Source organism: Setaria italica, chromosome II (genome assembly GCF_000263155.2).
Source record: "Setaria italica strain Yugu1 chromosome II, Setaria_italica_v2.0, whole genome shotgun sequence".
NCBI classification, from domain to species: Eukaryota; Viridiplantae; Streptophyta; class Magnoliopsida; order Poales; family Poaceae; genus Setaria; species Setaria italica.
The window spans coordinates 5,520,967-5,546,448 of NC_028451.1; the positions used below are offsets into that span (position 1 = coordinate 5,520,967).

The 25,482-nt window shown below is 43.9% G+C and overlaps 3 protein-coding genes across 3 annotated transcripts; all 3 read left to right on the top strand.

Moving 5' to 3' along the window:
- Positions 1–1,227: 1,227 nt before the first annotated feature.
- LOC101760061 (probable glycosyltransferase At5g03795) lies at positions 1,228–5,038 on the top strand. The gene is made up of 4 exons (XM_004955658.4): positions 1,228–1,947; positions 3,228–3,430; positions 3,552–3,900; positions 4,042–5,038. Exons 1-4 carry the CDS (start codon positions 1,474–1,476, stop codon positions 4,717–4,719), a joined length of 1,704 nt encoding a protein of 567 aa, XP_004955715.1. The 5' UTR covers positions 1,228–1,473; the 3' UTR covers positions 4,720–5,038.
- A 297-nt stretch (positions 5,039–5,335) lies between these two features.
- Positions 5,336–6,641, top strand: LOC111256495. Its single transcript, XM_022824711.1, has 2 exons — positions 5,336–5,786; positions 6,411–6,641. Exons 1-2 carry the CDS (start codon positions 5,594–5,596, stop codon positions 6,626–6,628), a joined length of 411 nt encoding a protein of 136 aa, XP_022680446.1. The 5' UTR covers positions 5,336–5,593; the 3' UTR covers positions 6,629–6,641.
- A 4,051-nt stretch (positions 6,642–10,692) lies between these two features.
- On the top strand, positions 10,693–17,732 carry LOC101760465 (methylmalonate-semialdehyde dehydrogenase [acylating], mitochondrial). Its single transcript, XM_004955659.2, has 19 exons — positions 10,693–10,720; positions 10,820–10,917; positions 11,043–11,117; positions 11,230–11,391; positions 11,490–11,568; positions 12,033–12,187; positions 12,454–12,517; positions 13,234–13,313; positions 13,593–13,658; positions 14,145–14,195; positions 14,300–14,451; positions 14,541–14,631; positions 15,676–15,756; positions 15,835–15,912; positions 16,451–16,486; positions 16,576–16,619; positions 16,699–16,777; positions 17,060–17,150; positions 17,280–17,732. Exons 1-19 carry the CDS (start codon positions 10,693–10,695, stop codon positions 17,384–17,386), a joined length of 1,617 nt encoding a protein of 538 aa, XP_004955716.1. The 3' UTR covers positions 17,387–17,732.
- Positions 17,733–25,482: the final 7,750 nt, after the last annotated feature.

Consider the following 25,482-nt stretch of genomic DNA (forward strand, 5'->3'; position numbering starts at 1 on the left):
CCAGGGGAGCACGAGTCCAAGATCTCGCCTCAGGATTGATGATGCATCAGGGCGCGGAGGTGTGGACGTGCGGTTAATTTTGCGCGCAGGTCCCCAACCTTATCGCTTGTTCAATTCCGCCCTGCCGGGCCGGCGCCGTCGCGCGCTGCACATGCAGATTGCGGCAGGGCCGCAGGCAAGTCTTACCTGCAACTTTTGTTTTTGGCGAAACAATATTATAAAACTGCCAAAATGTTACGGTCTTCTCCTCCTTAGGGCCGTACGTCGAGTATCGTTCCAGTATTTGTCAAAGCATTAGGTCTCAAATTCGTGCTTTCTACTGCTTGTTTAGAAATCGAGGTCCCTGTTCATTTCAAAAATAAATTAAGAAAGAAAAAGAAATCCAGGTCTCTGTACCAGTCGCCTTGACGAGAAAGCTAAGGTACTCCCTCCGTTTTCAATGACGTAGGTTATTTTGGTTTGTTTTCCAGATATGTATCTGGATATAACTCTATATTTACATGCATTGTAAAATTTATATATCTAGAAAATTTAAATAATTTATTTGTAATTTATGTATCTAGAAATGTTAAAATGATTTATATTTTGAAATGAAAGGAGGCGGCGCTTAGTTCTCTTGCAGCCGCTGAACGTGAACAAGTGCCAACTCTATACAATTTGATTTGAGAAAGAGATTAGCTTGTATGTTTGAGTGTACACGTATGATGCGACTTTAATTTGTGTACGCTTTGCGTATGGGTTAGTGAGCACACTTATTAGTAAGATTCTATTGAGAAGTATGGCTCAAGGTTTTACGGTGTCATGGCGTATTTGAGAAAGAAAAAAAGTCTAAATTACCCTCTAAACCATTTTTTCAATTTACTCCCACTACTATGTTGTTAATTGGTACAATTTAACACTTAACAAAATTTATACTTTTTGTTCCTTTATGCACTAGTAGAGTTCTTAATTTAAAATTTGTTGGATGATAGTATACATCTAAATTGAAACCAACGTTATTGACATACTCCCTTCTTTTATATAACGTCTGATACACTCGACGTATACACAGCTTATATCAGTACTCCTCGAGGACTCGAAATGAAAACTTGAGAAACCAAGGAACCTAACTGCAATATCCCCTTGTTTGACCAAAGTACTACTGTGTTCATCGATCCTGTGGGCCCCAGCCCCTCCTTCCATGTAGTATTTCCTACTCGTACCAACCTTTCTTTCCTCCGTCGCCATCATCAGCGAACGCAACTCGCACACACATGCCTTTCTTCCTCGCCATGGCAAGCATCGCCGCAGCATCTCGCCATCGGCGCACAAGAGCATAGCCGCGCGCCGCCACCGGCCTCATATGAACATGTCCTAAGCTTGCCGCCGCATGCAACCGCACCTCGCAAGCCACGGCGAGAGGCTCTGGTCTTGCAGCTAGCTTGTGATGGCGGCATCGTCCTTGCCTTGACACCCAGGCCAAATTAACCAGCCATGCGAGCCACCGTCCCCACCACCTCCGAGGCTGCTTGCTTGCCGTGCTCGCACGGCCATGGCCGCGGCAGCGCGGCCGCCGCCGCCTACGCCGTGGCGGCGTGCCTTGTGGCGGTGACCTTCTTGGCGCTGGCTGCCTTGGACCCCAGGACGCAAGCTTCCTGGTTCCTGTCTTCTTCCTCCTCCTCCTCCTCTCTCTCCTCTTTCACATCGTTGCAGCCGAGCGGAGGTGGCGGTGGCGCCGAGCACCTCCTGGTCACCTCCAGCTCGTACTCCGACGGCGGCGACGGCGGCCGCAGGAACAGCACCGGCAAGGAGGTGCACGAGGAGTTGCAGGTACAGGGTGGTGGTGATGACCTCCTGCTGTCCTTCGCCAACTCCAACTCCGGCCATGACGTGCTTCAGCTCTCCGTCACGCCGCCGGCTGCACCGGAACCGAAACCGGCGCCGGCTCCAGCTCCAGCTCCAGCTCCGGTATGCAGCTCGGCTACCCTTTTTAATGGTGCTGTTTATTATTTCTAGGACTGCAAAATCTCTGTTCAGGATGCCCGTGAATCAGAACTGAACTTGTAAAGCAATTTTTATTGTTGCTAGCCTAACATGGATGCCAAAATTCACTGGCAATTTGCACACGTACGTGGACGTTTACGGCGCATCTAGTGTATGAGTACTCTCATCATGCCACCTTTTGGCCAGAGCACTTGGTGTAAACTTTTTTTGTACTGCCTAGTAGTTCACCGTCGAATTCATCATGAGTAGATTTTTCTGACAACAATCCAATGATGCTACAACTATTGGTGTTACACCGTGGAATTCACCTTAGATCGAACGGTGGAGATCACGCGCCAATGAGGAAATCAATTAATTACTATTTACATTAGCATAATCAAACCCCTGCATCAGATTTACCAAATAGAAAAAAAAACACGGCATCTTGGTCAGTGACGCGTGGCTGTCCTCCGTGTCCCATAAAGAAAATGTGCATCATTTTCTTGGAGAACGCAGGGTGGTTCTTGGCTTGCCAGCGACAATTTAAGGTGCAAGGAAAGACAGAGCCGTCCCTTTCGCCGAATTGTCTTGTGTGTGTATGGACTATGGAGTCTTGGCTCATCCTAAACTTTCAGAATCATCCGCAGGAGAATAAACAGACCTGCTTGAACTTTGCAATTAATTGGAGAATGAACATTGTGTAGCTGAATTAGTACAGTATGTTGCTTGTGCAGTTGAAGCTGTTCAGTAATTAGTATGAGCAACTTCCGACGACCTGTTTTAATTGCGTAATTGGTTTCTGAATTTTGCAATGTCTTTTGTTGCCAGTTCCTGAGAAAGGAAGCTAGTTTTTGATGTTTCTGACTTTCTGTCAAAAGTTGGTGGCAGCTTCTAGCTGCAGATACGCGTCTGAATTTGCATTTTGGGACAATGGTTGGTGTCCACCACTTGTGACTAAATCTGGAGCATCATCATGTAACCTCCGCAAGCTTCTCAGGATGCGGGCGGGGCGAAAATTTGTAGGCTGGCTCGCAATTGGTTTCTGAACTGGTTTCTGAATTTGCAACTGTCTTTCGCTGTCAGTTCCTGAGAAAGGAAGTTAGCTTTTGATGTTTCTGTCAAAAACTTAAGTGCTAGCTGCAAATACACCTCTGAAATTGCATTTTGCGACAATGATAGCTGTCCACCATTGTGACTAAATCTGGAGCATCATCATCATGTAACCTCTGCAAGCTTCTCAGGATGCGGCGATTTTTGTGTTGCAGGAAAGTTCGGATGAGGCGATCCAAGCCACGCCACAGTTGCCGAGGAGAAGGGATGTAAAATTGGAGCGATTGGAGCTTGGTCTGGCCAAAGCTCGGTCAGCGATAATGGAAGGTATCCGGAACAAGGACAATAGACCTCCGTTGGCTGACAAAGATTACGTGCCAATGGGACCGATCTACAGGAATGCCTATGCATTTCACAAGTACATAATTCTCCAGCTGAAACTTCATTGTAGTTAGTACAGAACAGATACCTGCTTGTTTATGCAGGCAAAATTTGCAGCGTGTCTGAATTTTCTCAACTTCCCTTTGCTGTCTGCGCAGGAGTTACCTGGAAATGGAGAAGCTGTTCAAGGTCTACGTGTACGAAGAAGGCGAGCCACCGGTGTTCCACGATGGGCCGTGCCGTAGCATATACTCGACGGAGGGCAGGTTCATCTACTCCATGGAGATGGAGAGCCGGCTGCGGACCAGGGATCCGGACCTCGCCCACGCCTTCTTCCTGCCCTTCAGCGTCGTCAAGATGGTGAAGATGATCTACGAGCCCAACTCGCACGACATGGGCCCGCTCAAGCGCACCGTCTCCGACTACATCGGCGTGCTGTCCACCAAGTACCCCTACTGGAACCGCAGCCTCGGCGCCGATCACTTCATGCTCTCCTGCCATGACTGGGTAAGCATCTAGCTTCTACAAATTGAATGATTTGTCGTTAAGATTTTGAAATGTCTATGTTTTGCAAACTGTAGACCGTTGTTTTTTGCCTTGCATTTGAGGAATTTTAGCCGAACGGTACAAATTTGAATTTGGTGTCAGGGGCCTTATGTGTCGTCGGCGAATGGTCACCTCTTCGGCAACTCCATCCGGGTGCTGTGCAACGCCAACACGTCGGAGGGCTTCAACCCGTCCAAGGACGTGTCCCTGCCGGAGATCAACCTCCGTAGCGACGTCGTGGACCGGCAGGTGGGCGGGCCCTCGGCGTCGCGCCGCCCGATCCTGGCCTTCTTCGCCGGCGGCAACCACGGCCCGGTCCGTCCGGCGCTGCTGGCGCACTGGAAGGGGAAGGGCGACCCCGACGTGCAGGTGAGCGAGTACCTGCCCCGCGGCGTGTCGTACACGGACATGATGCGGCGGAGCCGCTTCTGCCTGTGCCCCGGCGGGTACGAGGTGGCGTCGCCGCGGCTGGCGGAGGCCATCTACCTCGAGTGCGTGCCGGTGGTGATTGACGACGGCGAGTACGCGCTGCCGTTCGCCGACGTGCTCAACTGGGACGCGTTCGCCGTGCGGCTCCCCACCGCCGACATCCCGCGGCTGAGGGAGGTGCTCTCCGCCGTGTCGCCGCGGCAGTACATCCGGATGCAGCGGCGGGTGCGGGCGGTGCGGCGGCACTTCATGGTGCACGGCGGCGCGCCGCGGCGGTACGACGCGTTCCACATGATCCTGCACTCGGTCTGGCTCCGCAGGCTCAACGTCAGGATCGCCGCGCAGGGGTGATCGATCTCTCCCGGAGCGGAGCGTGCCACATAGGAGTACTAATTAACAGAGGACGCGGTCTGAATTTCTCAACTGTGATGGAGAGTGAGTTGTGTGTGTTGGTGTACATTTTGACAGGGATTTGGAGGAATCTTGGAACTTTGATTTTGGAAAGGAAATTAATGGTGTGCAACCTGCACACAAACTAGGGATGTTGAACTGTATAGAGAATCAGTGAAAAGGGCTGATGTAGAGCTATCCTTTCTTGTAAGTCGTTAGTCAGATCCCATAGTCTGAATGTTTGCTTCAGACTTCAATAAATTTCTGCATAATTTTCCAACGATACGAGTAAAAATTCATCTAAAAAGTTTTGAAGTAGTATACTACTGTACTTTTATATAGGGACGACCGACATTTGAAGGGTTGAAGGGGATGGGGCCAACCTTGAAACTGTGGAGGAGAATGGACCGAAGAGAGGTCAAAAGGTCGTGTGGCCCACCTGGTCAGCCTCACAAATCCGAGGAACCTCCGTGTCTCACACGCGGGTCCCACCATCGTCCGCACGCCTCCCCAGTCCCCTCTTTATCACGCCCCCTCTCTCCCTTCACCGATTCGCACCACCGGCCCACCACCGAAATCAGGGACGGCCGATTCCGGCGCCGGCCGATTCCACCGCCGTGTCGCACCCCAGCCGCCGCCGGCCGATCCCACCGCCGTGTCGCACCCCAGCCGCCGCCGGCCGATCCCACCGCCGTGTCGCACCCCAGCTGCCGCCGCATCTCCGCCGCCCCCAGTATCCCTCTAGGCCCGCCGTCCCCCAAACCCTAGCCCTATCCCGAACCCCACTCCATCCCTTCGTTTCCGGCAGCGTCGATTGGTACAACGCGCGCGCGCTATGGAGACTGAGGTGGGCGGAGACGAGCTGGCGCAGTTCACTATCCCCGGTCGCGGCAAGAAGAGGCCGCCTTCCCCGGCAGCTCCTCCGAGCGACGAAGGAGAGGACTCGCCCATGTCCACCACCAGGGACGACGACGGCTGGAACATCAGCGACAGTGACAGCGGCTGCGAGGAGGAGAAGGATAATGAAGGTACAGTCCAAGTCCTGACTTAATTTTCTTTTCGTTTTCTTCAATCGGATAACCCTACTTATAAATGAATATAACTTCATTCTCAAAACGTTAATATACTTCCCACTTTACTCTGACTTTTTTTTCACGCTTTTTGTGGGCTGGATTCGATCCATACCGAAATGCAGTAAGAATAATGCTTAAAATATATTTTGTTAGTCCTTTACTGTGCGTTTTTTAGACTCTACCTGGATTAGTAAACACAGTGGGTGCTCCTGGTTTGGGTGACACTGCAAGGAAAAACACTAAATCATAATATTTTTCCTTGGAAATATTGAAGAACAGCTTTCTGGGCATAGTTCTTATCCGATTCATAATGCTTGCTTTGAACATGTCGTATTGCTTTCAGTTTGTTGGTAATAAGAATATAAATGATAGTTTTCTTAGAAAATAATGAATCTATTTGTAATCTTATATTCATGTCCTGTGAGGCTGTAACCATAGATTTTCTTTGCTGTTTTTGTCTGCCATCACTTAAAAATCTAATTTTAACGTCTGTATCAATGAGATTTGGATGGAATTGAACTCCACAGCTTGGGTTTTTTCCCCTCAGTTGATTTGATTATTCAACAATTTTGGATGTAGGGACTGATGGCCCTTTTACAGCTAATAATTTTCCAAAGTTCAGCAGTGACCATTTTGAGCAGACTACTACACTATATACATATCCACGGATCTATGAGCTTTTTCTACTTCTGGCACTTCTGGTGGTGGAAGCCGCATTTGAATTCAAATTTTTGGCGGTAAAGCGAGCAAAGGATTTCAAATTTTTGACGCAGACGCAGCCCAGTCAATCAAAATAACTCGCCATTACCATATCAATAGCCAATGAATCAGTGTCGTTTACTAACAGTTCATTACAATAACAAATTGCGCACAAACTACTTACATAAAACATATGGCACAAACAAACACACATAGGCATACAACTACATGAAGCAGATTCCTGCCGCGTTCCAATCTCGTACACTAGCCATATCAGGTGTAGCATTTGCTACCATCCATTCAGACGTAGTAATCCGCAGTTCGCGTCATGTTCCTCTTTGCGGTACTTGCATCAGCATGGTCTAACAAATAATTCTCCGAGGGCAAAGCAAGCAATAACGATTTTTATTTGCCTCTCTCGCTCATAGAATAGGACTTCTCGCAAAATATGCCACCTCAATTTGAGCACGTCAAACACCCGTTCCACAACATTGCGAAGACTCGAGTGGTGGAAGCTAAATTTCTCCTCCAAAGTTTCAGCCCCTCTGCGGCTGAACTCTTCGAGATGGTACCTCGTACTGCGATATGACCCTAGATATCCTTCACGAACTTCGTAATCTGAGCCCACTAGATAGTACATTCCTACACAACATCAAACGTATCCACAACAATTTGCAATGATAAACTCCATTTATACAATCCTTAAGAGTTAAGAGATTAACGGAACGATGTACTCCTGTGTCCGTGGCATGCTACGTCAAACAAACTCCATCTGTTTGTGCGTACAACAAAAACAGCTTACTGCCTGCCTACATAGAGCTGTCACAAAAAGACTGCATTATTTAAGTATACCACAAAAAAGAAGTTCTAGCCTATACATGCTATCAGAGACTCCATTCTTGAAGCATACCACAAAAAAGTTTCTGCCGCTAAGCATTAATTTGGTGGTAAAGAGATTCAAATAGACCACATGTGCCAAACATTTAGTAGCTGTATACACTTGTGCTCCAGAAGTTGATTTGGTGGTAAAGAGATTCAAATAGACCACATGTGCTAAACATTTACTAGCAGTATACACTTGTGCTCCAGAAGTTGCATAGGTTTATTGAGACATGGCCCCTCCCTTACTGCACTCACCTCCTCCGTTGCTGCTCTCACCTCTTGGTTTCTTCCCCCTTCTTCCTCCATATTTCTAGCAGAGACTACATTCTTCAAGCATACCAACAAAAGTTCTGCCGCTAAGCGCTAATTTGGTGGTAAAGGGATTCAAATAGACCACATGTACCAAACATTTAGTAGCAATATACACTTTTGCTCCAGGAGTTGCTAATTAGGAGGACTAAACATGAGCTAATTATAAAACTAATTGTAGAACCTCTAGGCTAATTCGGAGATGAATCTATTAAGCCTAATTAATCCATCATTAGCAAATGGTTACTGTAACATCACATTGTCAAAAGTATGGACTAATTAGGTTTAATAAATTTGTCTCATGAATTAGCCTCCCTCTGTGTAATTAGTTTTGTAATTAGATACTTCTAATTAATATATAAATATCCAATGTGACATGGCTAAACTTTAACTCCGTGAAGCCAAACGCCCGCTGAGTGACCCACCCAGGATTCCTGGATAGTGGGATCACACTGGCTAGCTAGGATCGAATCATACCGTAGTTTTGTAGGACCTCTCCTCCTTTTTCTTTAAAGCACGCTAGGATCGAATCTCGGAGTTTTGTATTTTTTCCACATAAAATTATACTACCTATTTAATGATACTATTTTCTAACGGGGAGGGTATATTATTTCCACTGTTTAGGAAAAAACAGGTTGTGTCTGGTATTTTTTTAGGTTAGATTTTCATATTTCCCGTTTAGTTCAAGAAAAAGACTCGAAACAAATTCCACTTTATAATCTTGAACTTAGCATGAGTCTAAATCTAACCCGCAGCTTCGAATTCATTCCTAAACAACCTTCAAGTACTCTATCCAGTCACAAATAAGTAATGTTTTGGTTATCGACATGGTCTTCAAACACCACTTTGAATAGTACCTTTAGTTACAAGATAGTATTAAAAATGTAGCAAAGGCATACTTTTATCAAACTATATTTTGAGGCAAATTCTACCCATATAATTTCCAAATACCTATATATGTTCATACATAAAAGGCAATATGCAACCAAAATTAAATTAGTTGGCATAAAGCGTTACTTATTTGTTCCAATAATAACGACCATGCTACAAGACCCTCGACTCACTCCAAAGATCAAAGCGATGAGGTACGATCACGATCGTACTACATCCATATCAGCCTAAACAAAAGATGATAACCCGACTTGGCTTTGTGTTGGTGATTCACCACTAATTGATTTTAAATCTTATAAGTGTAGTGAATCTGTATTTGGTCACACGTCCGTGGACCGTGGCTCTCTATGTTCTTCTTCTTCTTGTTTTTTTCAAGATAAAATGAGGCAACCTTGCTTCACCTAGGCAATGCCGCAATGGGTATGGGAATGAAAAGTGGTTTTTCTTCTGTCAGCAAAAGTTCATTTATCATACCAGCAAAGGTAAGATGATTGTTTCACCACTATGTTAACCATAGTTCAATAACTGGACAAGCGATTAATTTGCAAAATACTGGGACTGTTTACGGGCTCACCATGTCTATGTGAGCTGGGCTAGAGCGTACAAAGAAGGTTGGGCCTATGTGTATGTGGGCTGGGCTAGAGCGTACAAAGAGGGTTGGGCCTCCCTCAACATGACATTCGTCAAAACCGGCCCTCAAAAAGGAAGTTGTTATACCTTTTCCTCTAACTATAAAAATTGAATTACTAAACATGTTAACTCAAAAAACCTGTAATGAAATATTAAGTTAAAATATTTTTAAAAAAAATGTTGAATTATTAATATTTCTGGTAAACATATCATCAATAAATTTGGTAAATAAAAAATTGAGCCAATAAAATAGACAAGGGAAAGAATATCCTACTTTTCTTTACTAATCCTAGTTTTATTTAGAAGACATGGGTGATAAGTAAAAAAAATCATCAACAAGTATAAGAAAGAATAACTATAAAAATTAGTACGAACCATACCGTAGTTAACCCAGATATGTGCAAGCATGCATTGAACCCCCAGCAACGAAACGTAACCAAACATCCTGACTAGTGTTGCCTGGTGTGAGGTTTCGATGATGCTCTGATGGAGACATAAAACCATTTGAACTATATATTGATGCGGTGATAAGAAAAAAGATGCGCAAAGAAAGAAATCAGTAAAAGAGACTATGATCGTATTAATCAACTCTTTATTTTATTAGGGAATTAGGAGAAGAAGAATTAATTAGAAGGGTAGTTTAATCTCAAGGTAAAAATGCAGGAGACGACATACGAGGAGGTAGAGAGCCAGAGAGCTTACGGCAAGGGCGGTGATTAGGAATGATTGTGACCTTGCGTTTTGCAATGCCGGCTGCTGGGCACCATTGATTTGTTGGCACGGAGTTGATTGACTATTTGTTTTATTCAAAAAGATTAGTGCAAATATGTAAAATTATAAACCATGCTTAAAGTATTTTTCTATGATAGAACGGGTAAAACAAAATAAATGATACGTCCGTAGTTTCTTAATAAGATGAATAGTTTGTTTTCGGAGTTGAACACTTCTGTTCACAGCACGAGGCTAGAAGATGCATGGATCCGTGACAATTTCTCTGCTGTTTCCAGCGTCATTTTACGTGCTCTCAAGTCTCAGCTTACTTGATTTCTTTTTACCGCCCAAAATGTCCCGTGCATTCCGTCGAAGAGGAATAAAAAAAAACATTTTCCAGCCAGTGCCACGTCAGCCCGCACTGGCGCCCCGGCTGATTCCGATAGGATCGCACGACACCGACTGACGCACTGCAACTCGTCGCACTTCAGCCGCCGTCACGCGCGCCCTGCCAACCGGGAGTGCCGCCGATCCTAATCCACCTCCCCCTCCCTCTCTCTGCTCGGCGGGTCCCACGGCCGCCGCAGCCGCGATTATATACAGATCATCAGCCACCCACCCACCCACCCACCAGCACCAGTCCAACAAACCACTCCGCCTCCGACTCACCCAGTCGGAGCGCCTCCGACGCCACCCCGCCCCAATCCGGAAGAGGCGCGACCGCCGCCGGCCGCCCAATATGCTCCGCGCGGCGCTCTCCCGCTCAGGTACGCGCGCCATCCCCGCGCCGTCGCGCCGCGCGTCCCCTTCCCTGGCTGGCTGACTGACTGACTGACTGACCTGACGCCCTCCGTTTCCGCGCGCAGCCTCCGGGCTCCGCCGCTCGCCGGCGATGGCCGCGGCCGCCCCGCTCTCCACCGCCGCCGCCGCCTCGTGGCTTTCCAACGGCCCCGCCTCGTCCCCGGTACGTGCCCGCTGCCCCTTACCCCCGGTCCCTTCCTATCGCTCCGCGATTGCGGCGGCCGGCGGCCATGGCCCTCGACCCGTCACGACTGACCGCGGGGCCTGCTGCTTCTCGATCCCTCGCAGCCAAGGGTGCGCCTCCTCATCGGTGGGGAGTTCGTCGAGTCGCGCGCCGACGAGCACGTCGACGTCACCAACCCCGTAAGCCTTCCTTCCTCCCCCTCCGAATCGACTATGATTTCGGGTTTGATCGGTTTTTGGGGGGCGGTCGGATGTGTGACGCGCGCATTTGGGTGTCGGGGGGGTGTCGCAGGCGACGCAGGAGGTGGTGTCGCGGATCCCGCTCACGACCGCCGACGAGTTCAGGGCCGCCGTGGACGCCGCCAGGACGGCCTTCCCCGGGTGGCGGGGCACGCCCGTCACCACGCGGCAGCGCGTCATGTTCAAGTTCCAGGAGCTCATCCGGGCAAACATGGTGACTCTTTGTTTAATCAACGTCCTCATTGCGTCATTCTGATGCTGTACAGTCCTTGTTTTAGTGACTCTGTGACTGTTGCCTCCTCCTGATTGCAGGACAAGCTTGCAGAGAACATCACGACGGAGCAGGGGAAGACGCTGAAAGATGCTTGGGGTGATGTGTTTCGGGGTCTAGGTTGGTTCTCAGATCATTCGAATGCGCACACTTGGATATGTTGCTTGCTTAGACGGTAGTTATCTAAAATTTCTAACCTCACCATAATCCAAATATCTAATCAAAGAAGTTTCTAATTGCCTCCTGAATTTGCAGACCTCAGTGACAATAAGAAATGCATAATACATTTAGAGTAAATTTTGACCTGCAATTAAGAATTTTTTTCCAGAAAATCTTGCTTATAAATGCTTTTAATTACTTATTGTGGTGTATCAAATGTGGTCTCATATTTCCCAAATCCCCCAGATCGCATAAAAGGTCAATATTACCCCTTTAATTGGAGTCTATGTTGCTGCTGATTTATTTATTGTAGTCCGCTCGTATGCTTGAAGCCTTGAATTAATGACCTTTTCTGTGAGAGAACTCTTTCTTATGTTGACCATTTACTGGTGTGCAATTTTGATTTTGAACTCCTAATCTTGTAGAGGTGGTGGAGCATGCTTGTGGAATGGGGACGCTACAAATGGGTGAATATGTATCAAATGTTTCTAACGGGATTGACACCTTCAGCATTAGGGAGCCACTGGGTGTGTGTGCTGGAATATGCCCGTTTAATTTTCCTGCTATGATTCCCCTATGGGTATGTCTAACTTCCACCTTTTTTCCTTTTTGACATTTTTTTTTCTTAATGGAACACTGGCACCAATAGTTGATTGCATTATGCAATTGTTATACACTTTGAATTCTTCTTTCAATCTACTAGGCATGACCCCTGTTGTTTTCATGATCATACTATTTCAGAAAAAGATAATTTGCCATTATTTGTGCTGCTATTCCCCATTGGAATTATAATAGAAGAGAACATGTATAGTCATTTTAAACATAGCTTCTCTCCAATGGCTGCAGATGTTTCCTGTAGCAGTTACATGTGGCAATACTTTTGTCCTCAAGCCATCAGAAAAGGACCCAGGTGATTTACTCTATCAGCAAATTTTATCGAACTTTATTTGTTTAGGAAAATATGACTTCATGTTCTACTAGTCCTAGCCTTTATTGAAGGAAAGATAGCAAGTAGCAGCTGCACTCAGCTCTAGTGAGCTGGCTGCATGCCTGCACTCCCATTGCCCAGCCAAGTGGCTGCTGGGCAGATCCTTCTATCTTTACCAAATTCCTTGGCTAAATTTGTTATTGTTGTGATACTGATGGATTGAATAAAATACATGGCTGTACTACTTTCTTAGCAACCATGTTAATTAAGCTGCATGTTGTCTTCACAGCTGTCAGGACTAATTTACTCATGCACATATTCTTTTCTGTATTGTAAGGAATAGGAGTACTAACATCTGGTGTGTGTCTGTTGCACCTGAATTTAGCATTTGTGTTGGTGTTGTAAGATGTCACAAAGGAAATGATTTTTCTGTATCAGAGAGACCATCTACTAGTTTATGAACGGATTAAATGTATTTTCAGGTTGCACTGTGATCTTTTTATGCAATGGAAATTGAGTTACTCCGAATGAATTATGACGCTTATGTTCTTAATGAAATGGCATTGATATACTTATACAGTATGAAGATGTTAACATCATGAAGTAGCAAATACTATATGAAGTACTTCAAACTGCATTATGTTTGGCCAATTTGGAAATCTGATGTTATACCTTGCTGCTACTTGTTATTACTTCAGGGGCTGCCATGATGCTTGCGGAGCTAGCAATGGAGGCTGGTTTACCTAAGGGTGTTTTGAACATTGTTCATGGTACACATGTATGGTATTCTTAGCTACCTTGCTTCTTTTCATTTTCAAATTTTGAGCTGGTACTATGTTACGATAATTTGTTTATCTGTTGTCATGTATTTCTTATGTTGCTAAAGCACACGTGACAACTGATAATTTTTGGGGGCAACATTGCCTAATTTACTCTGTATAATTGTTTGATCTCTCCCGTTCTTCCATTTTTCAAAAAGAATATTCATGAATTTTATTCTGCTGACTTCAATATATGTTAGATTGTTTGGTTATAATTGCATTTTTTTCTGATGCAGGATGTTGTCAACAATATTTGTGATGATGAGGATATTAAGGCTGTATCTTTTGTTGGTTCCAATACAGTAAGTGAATCCAGTATCCTATATGTTTATATCTATTTGTGGCACAATTTTTGCACCTGTAATATGTTGTATATTTTGGTCTACATAATACTTACAAATGGGTCCTGCCAGCAACCTTTCCATTTTTCACCTTTTTAAGTCATTAACTTAATAATCCTTGTTCAAAAAAATTTGGGACAGTCCGCAACCACAAACGCTTACACGTACCAAATCTTTTGAATCATGTCATCATTACGCTTCAAAAATTCTAATCATGACATTCTTATCAATTCCAAATTTGCAAGGTTGCCAAGAAAAACATGCATCCACAGAATTCAGGCTATTATTGTATTTATGCTAACAGCATGTGAATGTGTTATGATGTTATATAGATGCATTTATAAACTCTACTTGTAACTTTTAGCATTAGATTTAAAAGCACATATGACCCTGGAAAAATTATACTATTATATTCTCCAACTGTACTTTGTGATCTCTGTGTGTCAGGCTGGTATGCATATATATTCTAGAGCATCGGCATCAGGCAAGCGTGTTCAGGTGAGTCTGCATCTCTTCTGGACTTTAAGTTGAACTAACTTTATTTTCTGCCTTTTGTGTTGTAAGCAGCATAATTAACAACATATGTTTCTGTTTCTTTATAGTGCAACATGGGAGCAAAGAATCATGCAATTATCCTTCCTGATGCCGATAAAGATGCCACACTGAATGCCCTTATTGCTGCTGGGTTTGGTGCAGCAGGGCAAAGGTGCATGGCATTGAGCACTGCTGTTTTTGTTGGAGGTTCAGAATCATGGTATAGCTTACCCTATCGAAGATAAAGTTTTCTTCAGGATATACCTTTTTGTCAGCTTTAGTGTCATGGCTAACCATAATATTTTGTAGGGAGGAAGAACTTGTCAAACGTGCAAGTGGTCTTGTTGTTAATTCAGGAATGGTTAATGATGCAGACCTTGGTCCAGTGATCAGCAGAGAGGTTTGACCGCGTCATTACTTATGCTGTTCTCATTGCATCACTCATGGATGCGTATTGGCAATAACTGTGGCAATGTGTTTCACATAGAATCACCTGTTTTTCCCACAAGAAAATAACTGTCTTTCTCCATAAGATCATACTGCTGAAGAGATGAATAAGTTGCATCCTCAAAAAAAAAGGAAAGAAAAATATAAAATGATTGGACTATTTAAACTTTAAACCCTGAAGAATTAACTGGGGTAAAAAAGAGATCTGCATATACTTCGACTTTCGAATAGGTAGTTGATTTATCTTTGGGAACTTGGATGGGATGCATTCATGCATATACCTTTGTTCTGCCTAAAAGTTCAGGACTGATTTTTGTGGTGAAAAGTATCTGTAACTAGAGTTCTTGATGCCCCCTACTCCACTTTTATGATCTGAACGAATATGGAATATAATTCTACTGGTGTAGTGGTAAGCAGTGCTAATACTTAGATGGACCTAAAGTATTGAAATTAGTTGGTTCAGGGGTTAGTGTGTGTATAATTTATCCTAGTGTCGACTTTGCTTGGTATTTCTTGACGACGATTATTACAACAATAGAACATTTAAGGTCATTGCTAAGTGGAATCAAAACATGCAATTAACATGCCTGTATATTAACAGCTTACTGATTACCAACTAAATAAGTATGAAGTATCGGTCCGGGTTGGATAATCTCTTTCATTTTATGAGTAAATACTTTTAGTCAAGGTTGATTTCTGACCTCAATTTTGTCCAGGGTTTAGGAGCATGGAATGATTTTTAGCATACTACAATATGTGAATTGCTTCAATCCTGTTAGCAATAATGAACTACTGAAGCATAGTAAAGCATTTTTCTTGAATCAACTTGCCTTTGGGGTTTATTATCATGATCACAAATACTAGTTTGCTAATGAAACACATATTTTTCCCCTTGGTCTTACTTCAATAGTCAATACTCATAAGAGTTGCTAGCTTGGTTATTAAGGCCCTTTATCTTTTCACTCGTTTGTCGCTCCTAACAGTTTACTTTAATCAGGCCAAGGACCGTATCTGCAAGTTAGTCCAAAATGGTGTTGACAGTGGGGCGCGTCTTTTGCTTGACGGGAGAGATATTGTGGTAATTTCAATATTTCAGTTGTTTATTCACTCTGCTATATATTGTTGCTGCAGATCCTGAAACCTCTGTAATGTGCAGGTTCCTAAGTTTGAGGATGGCAATTTTGTTGGTCCAACCATTCTGGCTGATGTTAAAAGTGACATGGAGTGTTACAAGGTAGTTTTCAGAAAACTTTTATCAAATTTAACTTTGCATCTAAATTGTGCAAGGTTGCATTCTTGGATTCATGCACAAGTAGAACTGTTTATAGTATCATTCTGTGTGAATTTTATTTCAAATTAAGTAAAATATGAAATGCACTTAGGCAGATTGGTTTCAAATAGAAGTGCACGCTTTAAGCACATTTAACACAACCATTTCTGGAAGCTATGAAGTACCAACCATCCATTTTCCAAAATGCACATTTTCAATTATTGAGGGGAGACATAATGCTGATGCATTTAACTTAATCCTGGATTCTGTCTGGAGACAAATCTTTGTCAGCATTGACAAAGGGTCATGAATCATCCATTTATTCATATTTTTCAGTTCTAGCCATGTTATCTACACGTGAGTATTTTCTCTAAATGCTGTTGGAAATGGTTGATGGAATGTCAAATTTGCAGTTCACTCGCAAATCCTTCCCATATAATCGGAAGAAACAGCATGTGCATTGTTATGTCTGATTGAACCTTGCTAACTTTTTTTGAAACAGGAGGAAATTTTTGGTCCAGTTCTTCTCTTGATGAAGGTACAACAAAGTTGTTTCTGTATTTTCGGTGTCTATAGGTTATGCTATGGTGATAATTATGGACCTTTTTTTTTTTGCCTCAATTGCAGGCAGAGAGCCTGGATGATGCCATCCAAATTATAAATAGAAATAAGTAATACCTTTTCTCCTATGGGCTCGTGAATCTGATCATTTGTTGCAATCAGAGTGTAATCTTCCTCCCTGCCTGTCAGGTATGGCAATGGGGCTTCTATATTTACAACATCTGGAGTCTCTGCAAGGAAATTCCAGACAGACATTGAAGCTGGACAGGTACTGCATAGCATCTCTCATTTTCATGGAATTTTTTTGTAGATTGCACATGATTGATGATACACACAAAAAAAGAGAATAAATCCAGGAAAGGCTAGTACAAATTTTCCTGGGAACTTGAAAAGTCTCAGGTGGTTGCTAATTTAAATTTTTCACATAAATGTGACATGAGAAAGGGTTCCTGAGTTCTGACAGAATGAGGAACCAGAAGCTTCAGTTTGTACTATATGAATCAACTCATGCTGCATGTATCATTCGTAATGTCTATGATCTCAATTCCAGGTGGGAATCAATGTCCCAATTCCAGTACCACTGCCATTCTTCTCCTTCACGGGCAGCAAGGCTTCCTTCGCAGGAGACTTGAATTTCTACGGTACGCCATCATCAACCTAAAGCCTCCTGATCTTTTCCCGATAGTCACCAGAATGAACCTTCCCTAGCCGAAACAATTGCGTTCGGGTCCGATTAACATGCACTGTACATGTGGCATTGGGTGTGGCAGGCAAGGCTGGCGTGCAGTTCTTCACCCAGATAAAGACAATAACGCAGCAGTGGAAGGAGTCGCCGGCGCAGCGCGTCTCCCTCTCCATGCCCACCTCGCAAAAGTGAGGTGGCAGGAACTCTCCCTCCACACTCTCCAGCGCTTCACACCTCTGGACATAGGCGATGCGATTTGTGAAGTGAAGAGGATGATTGGTAGGCACGCGGCAGCACTCTCCCATGCATGGTCATGGTACTAGTGTGCTCGCTCGCTCAAAGCCGGACACCATGCATGCTGCCTCGCTTGAAACATCGAATTAGCGGCCAGGTTTAGAGATTGTTGAGCGCTGCCCGTTCTGCTGCGTAGAGAATACAGTAAAAGCCACAGGCATGCAGAAGGACGGGGTGTCATGTGTAAACTCTCAAAATAAGAGCAGAAATAAAGATGCCGTCGTGCCGGTTCTTCTCCAAATCACCAAATGCATGGTCGCTTCCTAATGTGTGTGTGGAGGCACAAGTGCAACGACTTGCTACGTGGAAGGTGCATTTGTAGACGTTACACGAGTGCGTGTACTAGCAATGCATGACGTGTGATGGAACTGAGATGCTCCCGGTTGAGTGTTTATAGTTCAAGGAAACAGGAGAGGTTGCCCCCTACTGATTATAGTTATATGGAAAAAAGAGGCGAAGTCTCTAGGGGTCCATGGCTTCGTTTTTTCGAAGGTAGTTGAGCTACTCCGGTATCCCTGATATTGGTCAATTTAGATTTGCTTGAAGTCAAACCTCTCTCATTTTGACCAAGTTTTCTAAGTTTGTGGAGGTACAGCAACATCCGAGTTAGTTATACAGAGGCTGTAGATGTCAAAGAGTGTGTGCAGTAGCCATGCATGCATGGATTTGTAGATTTCCTGCTGACATCACGTACACGCATGTTGGCTTCGTTGGTTCAAGTGCTGAGTTGAGCCAGAATATTGACCTAGCTCAGCCCTGACCAAAATATTGCCGCACTCATACTGTCAATACACACACAGCTATACACCCACACACCAGAAAGAGCAGCACTTGTAATAGTTTCTCATGCTCAACGAGATTTTTAGTAATTTTGAAGCGACATATGAGGACAGTAGGGAGATTTCAGCATGCTATACGCGCACGTACACTACTTGGTTTATGTAAACCCTAGCATGTTCTCGACAAAACGCGCTGTATATGTGCAAACTCCCTCACGGCCTCACCTGATCTTCAAATATTTCTTTTAAACTTAAAGGTTGTTCTTTTTCATCACCACGCAAACATCATCCACCTTTTGTACAAACCTCTTGGTTCGCTTCGTCGTTGCGGAAACTTCACCGTCGACTCGGTTACGTAATGCCGAAATATCCCCGAGTAAACATTCGAAGACCTTCTCAAGGTAGGGCATACATTTATTGTTGTAGGCGTCACCCCTTTTTTTTTTCTTGCAAACACTGCAAAATGAAGGAAGAGCGCGTGACGAAATAACAAAAACAACACATGTATGAACAATTGTAAATATTAATTTTTAGAGGCTCGGACTGTAAATGTGGCATAAAATTCCTGTTTTGCCATGGATCTCGCTCGCTCGTAGGTAGACCTGACATTGGGTCTCAATGGATGCATGCATGGGTGGTATTAGCTATGTTAGAGTGGCACCCAGAATTCTTTTATGGGTACGCGAGTGGGGATAATTTGGGCATACATGCAGAGTTTTTGTTTCACTTATCTAAAATTGCTAGGTAGTAATTAATAAAAATAAAGAATTGGCAAGTGGAGCATCCTCACATTATTGAATTTCATGATGAGCTCATCCCACTCTGATCTCGACAAGGATGGAAACGGTGATGCTCTTGTAGTAGGGGTAGATGCCACCGCGGTAGCGGTAAGAGTCGTAGCATCCCTGGTGAAAGCACTACCGATGCCTACAAGAAAAGGGCAAATTCATTAGAATCTCTATTTAAAGTTACATAAGTTCTAAGTCGCGTATCCCGGGAACTCTGTCTATGTGTAAACCTCAACCTATCGCTAGGTTATGGTAAATATTGAGCTACGTGCAAATAAACACTATACCCCAAAAAAATGTTGCTTACAATCACAAGAACTCAATCGAATAAACCTCAACCCATCTTTGCTTAGCTACATGTAGGAGATGCTGCAAGATATACTTCCGCCGTGAGATGCTGCAAGATATACTTCCGCCGTTTCAAATTATAAGTCGTTTCATAACAATATCTATAAATCTAGAAAAGTCAAAACGACCTGCAATTTGAAATTTGGAATGGGAAAGTACTAGCGAACGTTATCTTGATTCGCTGCAAAGTAACTGACCTTTTCCATCTGGTTTGGCGCCATGATCTCCGTTAGCCGCAGGCAGCGGCCGCGGAGGCGGTGAGAGCTCATCTCCTGCTTCGAATCAGAAATCAGTATCAATCGATCGACGGCTAGGTTACAGCAACGGATCAAACCAACAATTAATCGAAGCGAATCAGCTGGCGCGTGCATCATGCGCACCTCCAAGCTCCGATGGCCCACGGCGGTAGCCATCGGATTGCCCGTCGCGGTAGCCGCGGCCGTAGCCATGGCTGTAGCCTCGGGTGAAGCTGCGGCAGCCATGGCAGAGGCAGCCGCCGCCGGGGTGGAAATAAAGGGTTGTCGTCGTAGCAGCTGCAGAGAGGCGAATTACGTACTGCAGGTGTCGCCCAACATCTTGCGATCGATCGAAATGATTCAATCAAAATGATTCAATCAGTGGAAAGGGTTGGGTTTCAACCAAAATGATTCAATCTTTTCCTCAGTCCGGCCCGAACCGGACAAATTAATTAGGGACGCCCGTCGCGCCGAGATCTCCACGCCTACGACGACGCTCTAGCCTCCAGGGGTGTCCCAAATATATCTCACCATTCATTCGGGTCCCATCTCATCGGTGTGGATTTGCATATCTGAAGGGGCCGCACCTTGTGGCGCCGATGCTCACAGAACTGGACGCCGTAATAAGTTGCTCCTCCTTTGGGAAGAAAAAGGCAGCCGGTGGCGACATGATGACAGAGACTTCAGAATGCAACCAACACGTACGTACTGCTGGGTTTATGTAAACCCTGTGCAACCAAGCAGACAATAGCAACATCATGATGATCGATACTAACTATAAGGATTGACCTGATCTTTCAAAGATCTTTTTTAACTTCTAGGTGTTCTTTTTAATCACCACAACGAGATCGTGTATCCTTTTTATGACACTTGGTTCGGTTGATTGCTGCCAGGACTTCTCCGCGTAAACACTTGGCTTGGTTCTTTAGTGCCGAAACTTCTCCACGTAAACATTTGATGGCTGCCTCGTGGTAGGGCTGACATTTGGAACGATCACCCTTGTTTTCTAGCAAACACTGCAAAGCAGAAGGGAAAATTGCAACGAGATAAGTAGAACAAAGACATGTACGTAACAATTTTGAAGTATTATTTTTTACAGGCTCGAACTGTAAGTGTGGCACAAAGTTCCTGTTCTCCCCATGGGTCCCACGCATAGGTAGGCCTGCCATTGGATCCTAGTGGATGCCATTATTGGATCTTAGAGTGGTAGACCGGCCGGAATTTTTTGATGGCTATGCGAATGGGGATACTTTGGTGCGCGGAGTTTTTATTTCACTTATCTAAAATTGCAACGTAATAATAAAATATAAAGGATGGATCCACGAGTGGAGATTCTCCTCACATTCTTCAAATTCATGACGACCTCGTCCCACTCTGATACCAACGTGGATGGAAAAGAAGATACTATTGTAGTTGAGGAAGGTACCACCACAGCAACTGTAAGAGCCGTAGCATCCCTGGTGGAAGCACTACCGGTGCCTACAAGAAAAGGGCAAACAATACATTAGAATTCCTCTAATTTTAAGGCTCTTCTAAGTCGCATATCACGGGAGGTGAACCCAATTTATTTGCAAACCCTAACCCATCTCTAGGTTACGCTAGCTAGATATCGAGCTACATGGTCTAACTCTAGCAGCTAAATTGAGTAACCGACGTTACTCAAACGTACTCTAGATTCGCTGCAAAGTGAATTGGATATAAATGAATTGACACTAGTGCAAGTACCAGCGTGCACCGATCATTTCCATCTGGTTTGGCACCATTATCGTCTCCATAAGCAGCTGGCAGCGACAGCGGAGATGGGAAGAGGTCTCCTGCTTCTTCAGAAAATCAATATCAAATGATCTACATCAGTTACAGCAACGGGTCAAATCAACATAGTGTATGTCTAGGTGCATAATAATATCTATAAACCTAGAAAAATCAAAACGACCTATATTTTGGAACAAAGGGAGTAGATCTTAATGGAGCCAAGCACTGATCAATAAAATATGTATGGTTAGGTCACTATCGTGATACTTGACCTTACATTCATTGGCTAATTTATAGGACAGGAAAAATAAAAAAAATATTATATTGCTTCTGTGTTCTGGCAGTAAATACAAAGTCTTTATCAGGATCGGTAGTTGAGAAGATTGGCTTGGTGTTGGTACTGTACTTGATGAGTTGATGGTGTTACAGCATGTTAATCTTTAGAAATCGTGCAAGATGACGATGCTGCCATATTTCCCCCTGAATGGTTTTCTTTTTGGTAATTGAAAAAAGCATTCCTAATAAAATGCGGTATGGGTTTGAAATGAAATGTGCTCAGTATGATATATAGTCATCTACATCTGTAGATACAAACAGCGGCAACAAAGCCTCTTAGTTCAAGGTAAATTGAGCTATGTTAGAGATTAAAACCAATTATGTCCAACCATAAAAGGATAAAAAATAATAGAAATGTATAAGGGCCTGTTTGGCATATCGTATTCTTTTTCACCTGTAAAACATTTCCACTTGTAATATCTTGTGCACAAGGCTACCATCGATATCTTTTGCACCTGGAAAATGCTGTTTGGGTAGAACCTTCCGGCCTCCCAGACTCACGCGTGAAGCAGTCATGAGTCAACTGAAGAGATGAGTTCCTACCCTTGCATCGCTGATCGGAAGGCTGCATTGCTACCGCGGATGGTGCTAGGCGTCGTCGATGATTTCAGCATCGCCATAGATCTTAACGGCCGTATAGTACTCGAGATTTCTCCTTGGGCGAGACGTTGATCAGGAAAAGTCAGATCAAATTGGAGCAATCTCAGATCAAGACATCATATTTTCGATCCAAGCATCAAGTTGGAGCATGAAACTGCTGGAAATTCAAATCACTGCTCAAACTGGTGCTCTAACAAGTTTGATCAGACCATCAATTTTGAGCCGCACGGTGGAGGCAGAGGTCTCTTCAAGTCAAGTCACGGTGGTAGATCAGACCATCAATTCAAGTCACTCAGGACTTCTCTTCCCGCTGGCGTCGATGAGCGCGGCCGGCGACGAGGCAACCGAGGCGGAGTGCGTACGATCTGGAGATGCTTATGAGAAATCAGCTTCTTCTGACAGATCTGAATTGAAGGCATGCAGATAGAAGCCCGCGAACAATGCTGGCCCCACGAACCGAGGGCCGAGGCCATCATCATTGATGGAGGCGTGGACCGAGGTCGCCGTCGACGACGAAGATTCAGATCGAGGCCGCAGTCAACGACGGAGGCGGTAGCTGAGGTCAGCTACGATGATACCGACGAGGATTGAGGCTGGCGAGCAGAAATAAAAGCAAGCATGACGTTCATCGCCACAGGTTGCCTCGGTTGAGTGACCTCCATCCGTCGAGCGCTGCCCGATAGTTGTCGGGAAAATAGTGTCGCCTGGTGAGAGATAATTTTTTTCCGGTTGGAATAGCCTAAACTGACGGTAAAATTTTTTGGAATACCGGTCATCCAAGCAACCTTCTCCACGTCGCGTTGGGAAATTCTAGGCTCTGTATTTTACAGAGGTATTAGACCAAATACTGGTCTTCCAAACACGCCTAAGTGGTAAAATTTCCATGTGTGATATTCATGGATAATGTTTTGGATATTATTCAAGTCTCTCTTTACAAACTCTTCCCATGTTAAGTTTGGCCGACCTCTATCTCTCTTTACGTTACCGTGCCTTACCTTAGTACTCTAGAGGTCTTTATTGGATATGTCCAAATCATTTCAACTGGCCAACGATGGAGAAGGTTTTTTTTTATTGGTGCCACCCCTACCCGTGTATATCATCATGTCAAACATGATCCTTTCTGGTATGACCACAAATGGTAATTTTTAAGCACACCCCATTTCTTATATAACATTCTTGCTCAGTTTGTTTCTCTCAAGTCTATCAGTCGTAGGCTTATTGAAGTTCTTCATTTAAATTAAATCCTATTGATGAGCCATGTTTAGTCTTCCTTATTTATAAAATCTAATGTACTTTGCTACCTTATTGAATGATTGCATTACTTCAACCTCTTTTTATTAGCTGTTCACATAGATGCACCGGTATAATTGTAACATTTGGTCAAGGACATGAATTCAAAAGTGAAGGTATAGTGTGTTCCGTGGGGCATATTCAACTCAGGGCTGAGGCCCAAACAGGTTGAGTGTGTAGTTCCCAAGTAATCATGACTTTTTTTACCAGAGAGATCTGTGTCATACTTGGCAGAACAAGTCTTAAGTAGTTTTGCTACTTTCTGTAACAGTAATTCCTTGTGACAAAATTACTTATTTAGAAAGTTGCTTTATCTCTTGCTGCTTATGAAATTTTCTTGTGTCCTTTTATGAGTTTGCAGAACATGGTTAACTGCCAGTACTTGATGGAAGGTACAACCTTGCTCCCGAACATTGAGAACTTACACCTGTGCTTAGTAACATGTGGACATGCTATTGGCGCTTGTGTCTTTTATATGCTTAAGATTTGTACCAGTATAAGAAGGTTGAATCTGGAAATAGATGAAGGCATTGAGGTACCCTTTACTTTATCAGCTATCAAATACTTTGGTTGCTTGGAAATTGGTGAATGATTTTCATTTTGAAGCACTAATGCTTGACTGCTGGTGGTACTTTAGGAATTAGGTTTCTGATTATCTTCATGGTATAATTCTAGAAGATATTGTATGCATACAAAAAGTTTAATGAAAAGTTGCATATCTTTTTTTGGCTCCTAATTAAGGGCCAGTGCAGATTTCGCACACTGGAATCAAGTGTTTCACTGATGGTATGCTTTACGCAGAGTTAGTACTTAAGCTGATGATACTTCACATGGTGCCATGCTAAAGGCTCTGTTGAGACCCTAGGAAGCGACATTAATCAATTATGCACTATTTGCAATTGTCATAATTTTGTGGAAAAATTATTTTCTTTAATTCCCTTTCTCGACACAGCACGAACTCATTGCCGCAATTGGCTAATACCAAAGGATATCCCGTTCATCTCCAAATTTGCCTTATGTTGTTCAGATGGTGTCTCTGTCTGTTTAAAATATTTCCACTTTCTAATGCTGTTCCTGTTGTCAATAGCCATTGAAAAGTTCATTGAGCAGTTAGCCGATCTTATGTTTATGATCCTCATCTCAGGAAGAAGCTGCTTGTTCACTGGGTTGTGTTTGTCATCAGCCGCATGACTGGGAAACCAAGGAGCTCTTCTTTAATTCTCTTGAAGTATTGAACATTTGTGGATTGAGTGTTGCAGATTGTGATTGTGATTTCGCATTTGTGAAACGTCTATTGGGATGGATGCCAGTGCTCAAAACAATTACTGTAAATTTCGACCCTTCAGCCATTGTTGACGAGGAGCTGTGTGAGGAGCTACTCTGTCTCTCTGGGCCAGAGACTTGCATGAAGATTTATTTATATCGCAATGGGGCAAAGGTGATGTATACACCTGTAGGCTAGGACAGTCTTAAGGGCCGCGTCTTGCTAAGTAGAGTCGTATGGCTGTAGCCTTGATAGGGGAATCTTAACCCTACCTTAACACTAGATGGTCATAGTAAGTGTCCAACACTGTTTTACTTCTGGCTTGAAGCGTGATTCATGGCCACTGGCCAATGTTATGCACCATCAACTTATGCTAAAACACCATTTTAGCTTGTAACGTTAGAACAGTTGTGATCCAACATTCAGACTGTTAGTTCAGCAGTTGCTGCAATTATTGGGCTAAGGTAAGTAGTTATCAAATCATTTTGTTATTACTAAGGAAGTGATAGTTCTTGCAGACTTTTATGTAGTCATGCATTTTTTACATATTACCAAGTTATGTTGCTTTGTTGCTTCTGGTAGACTGAAAGAAGCTTCCCTA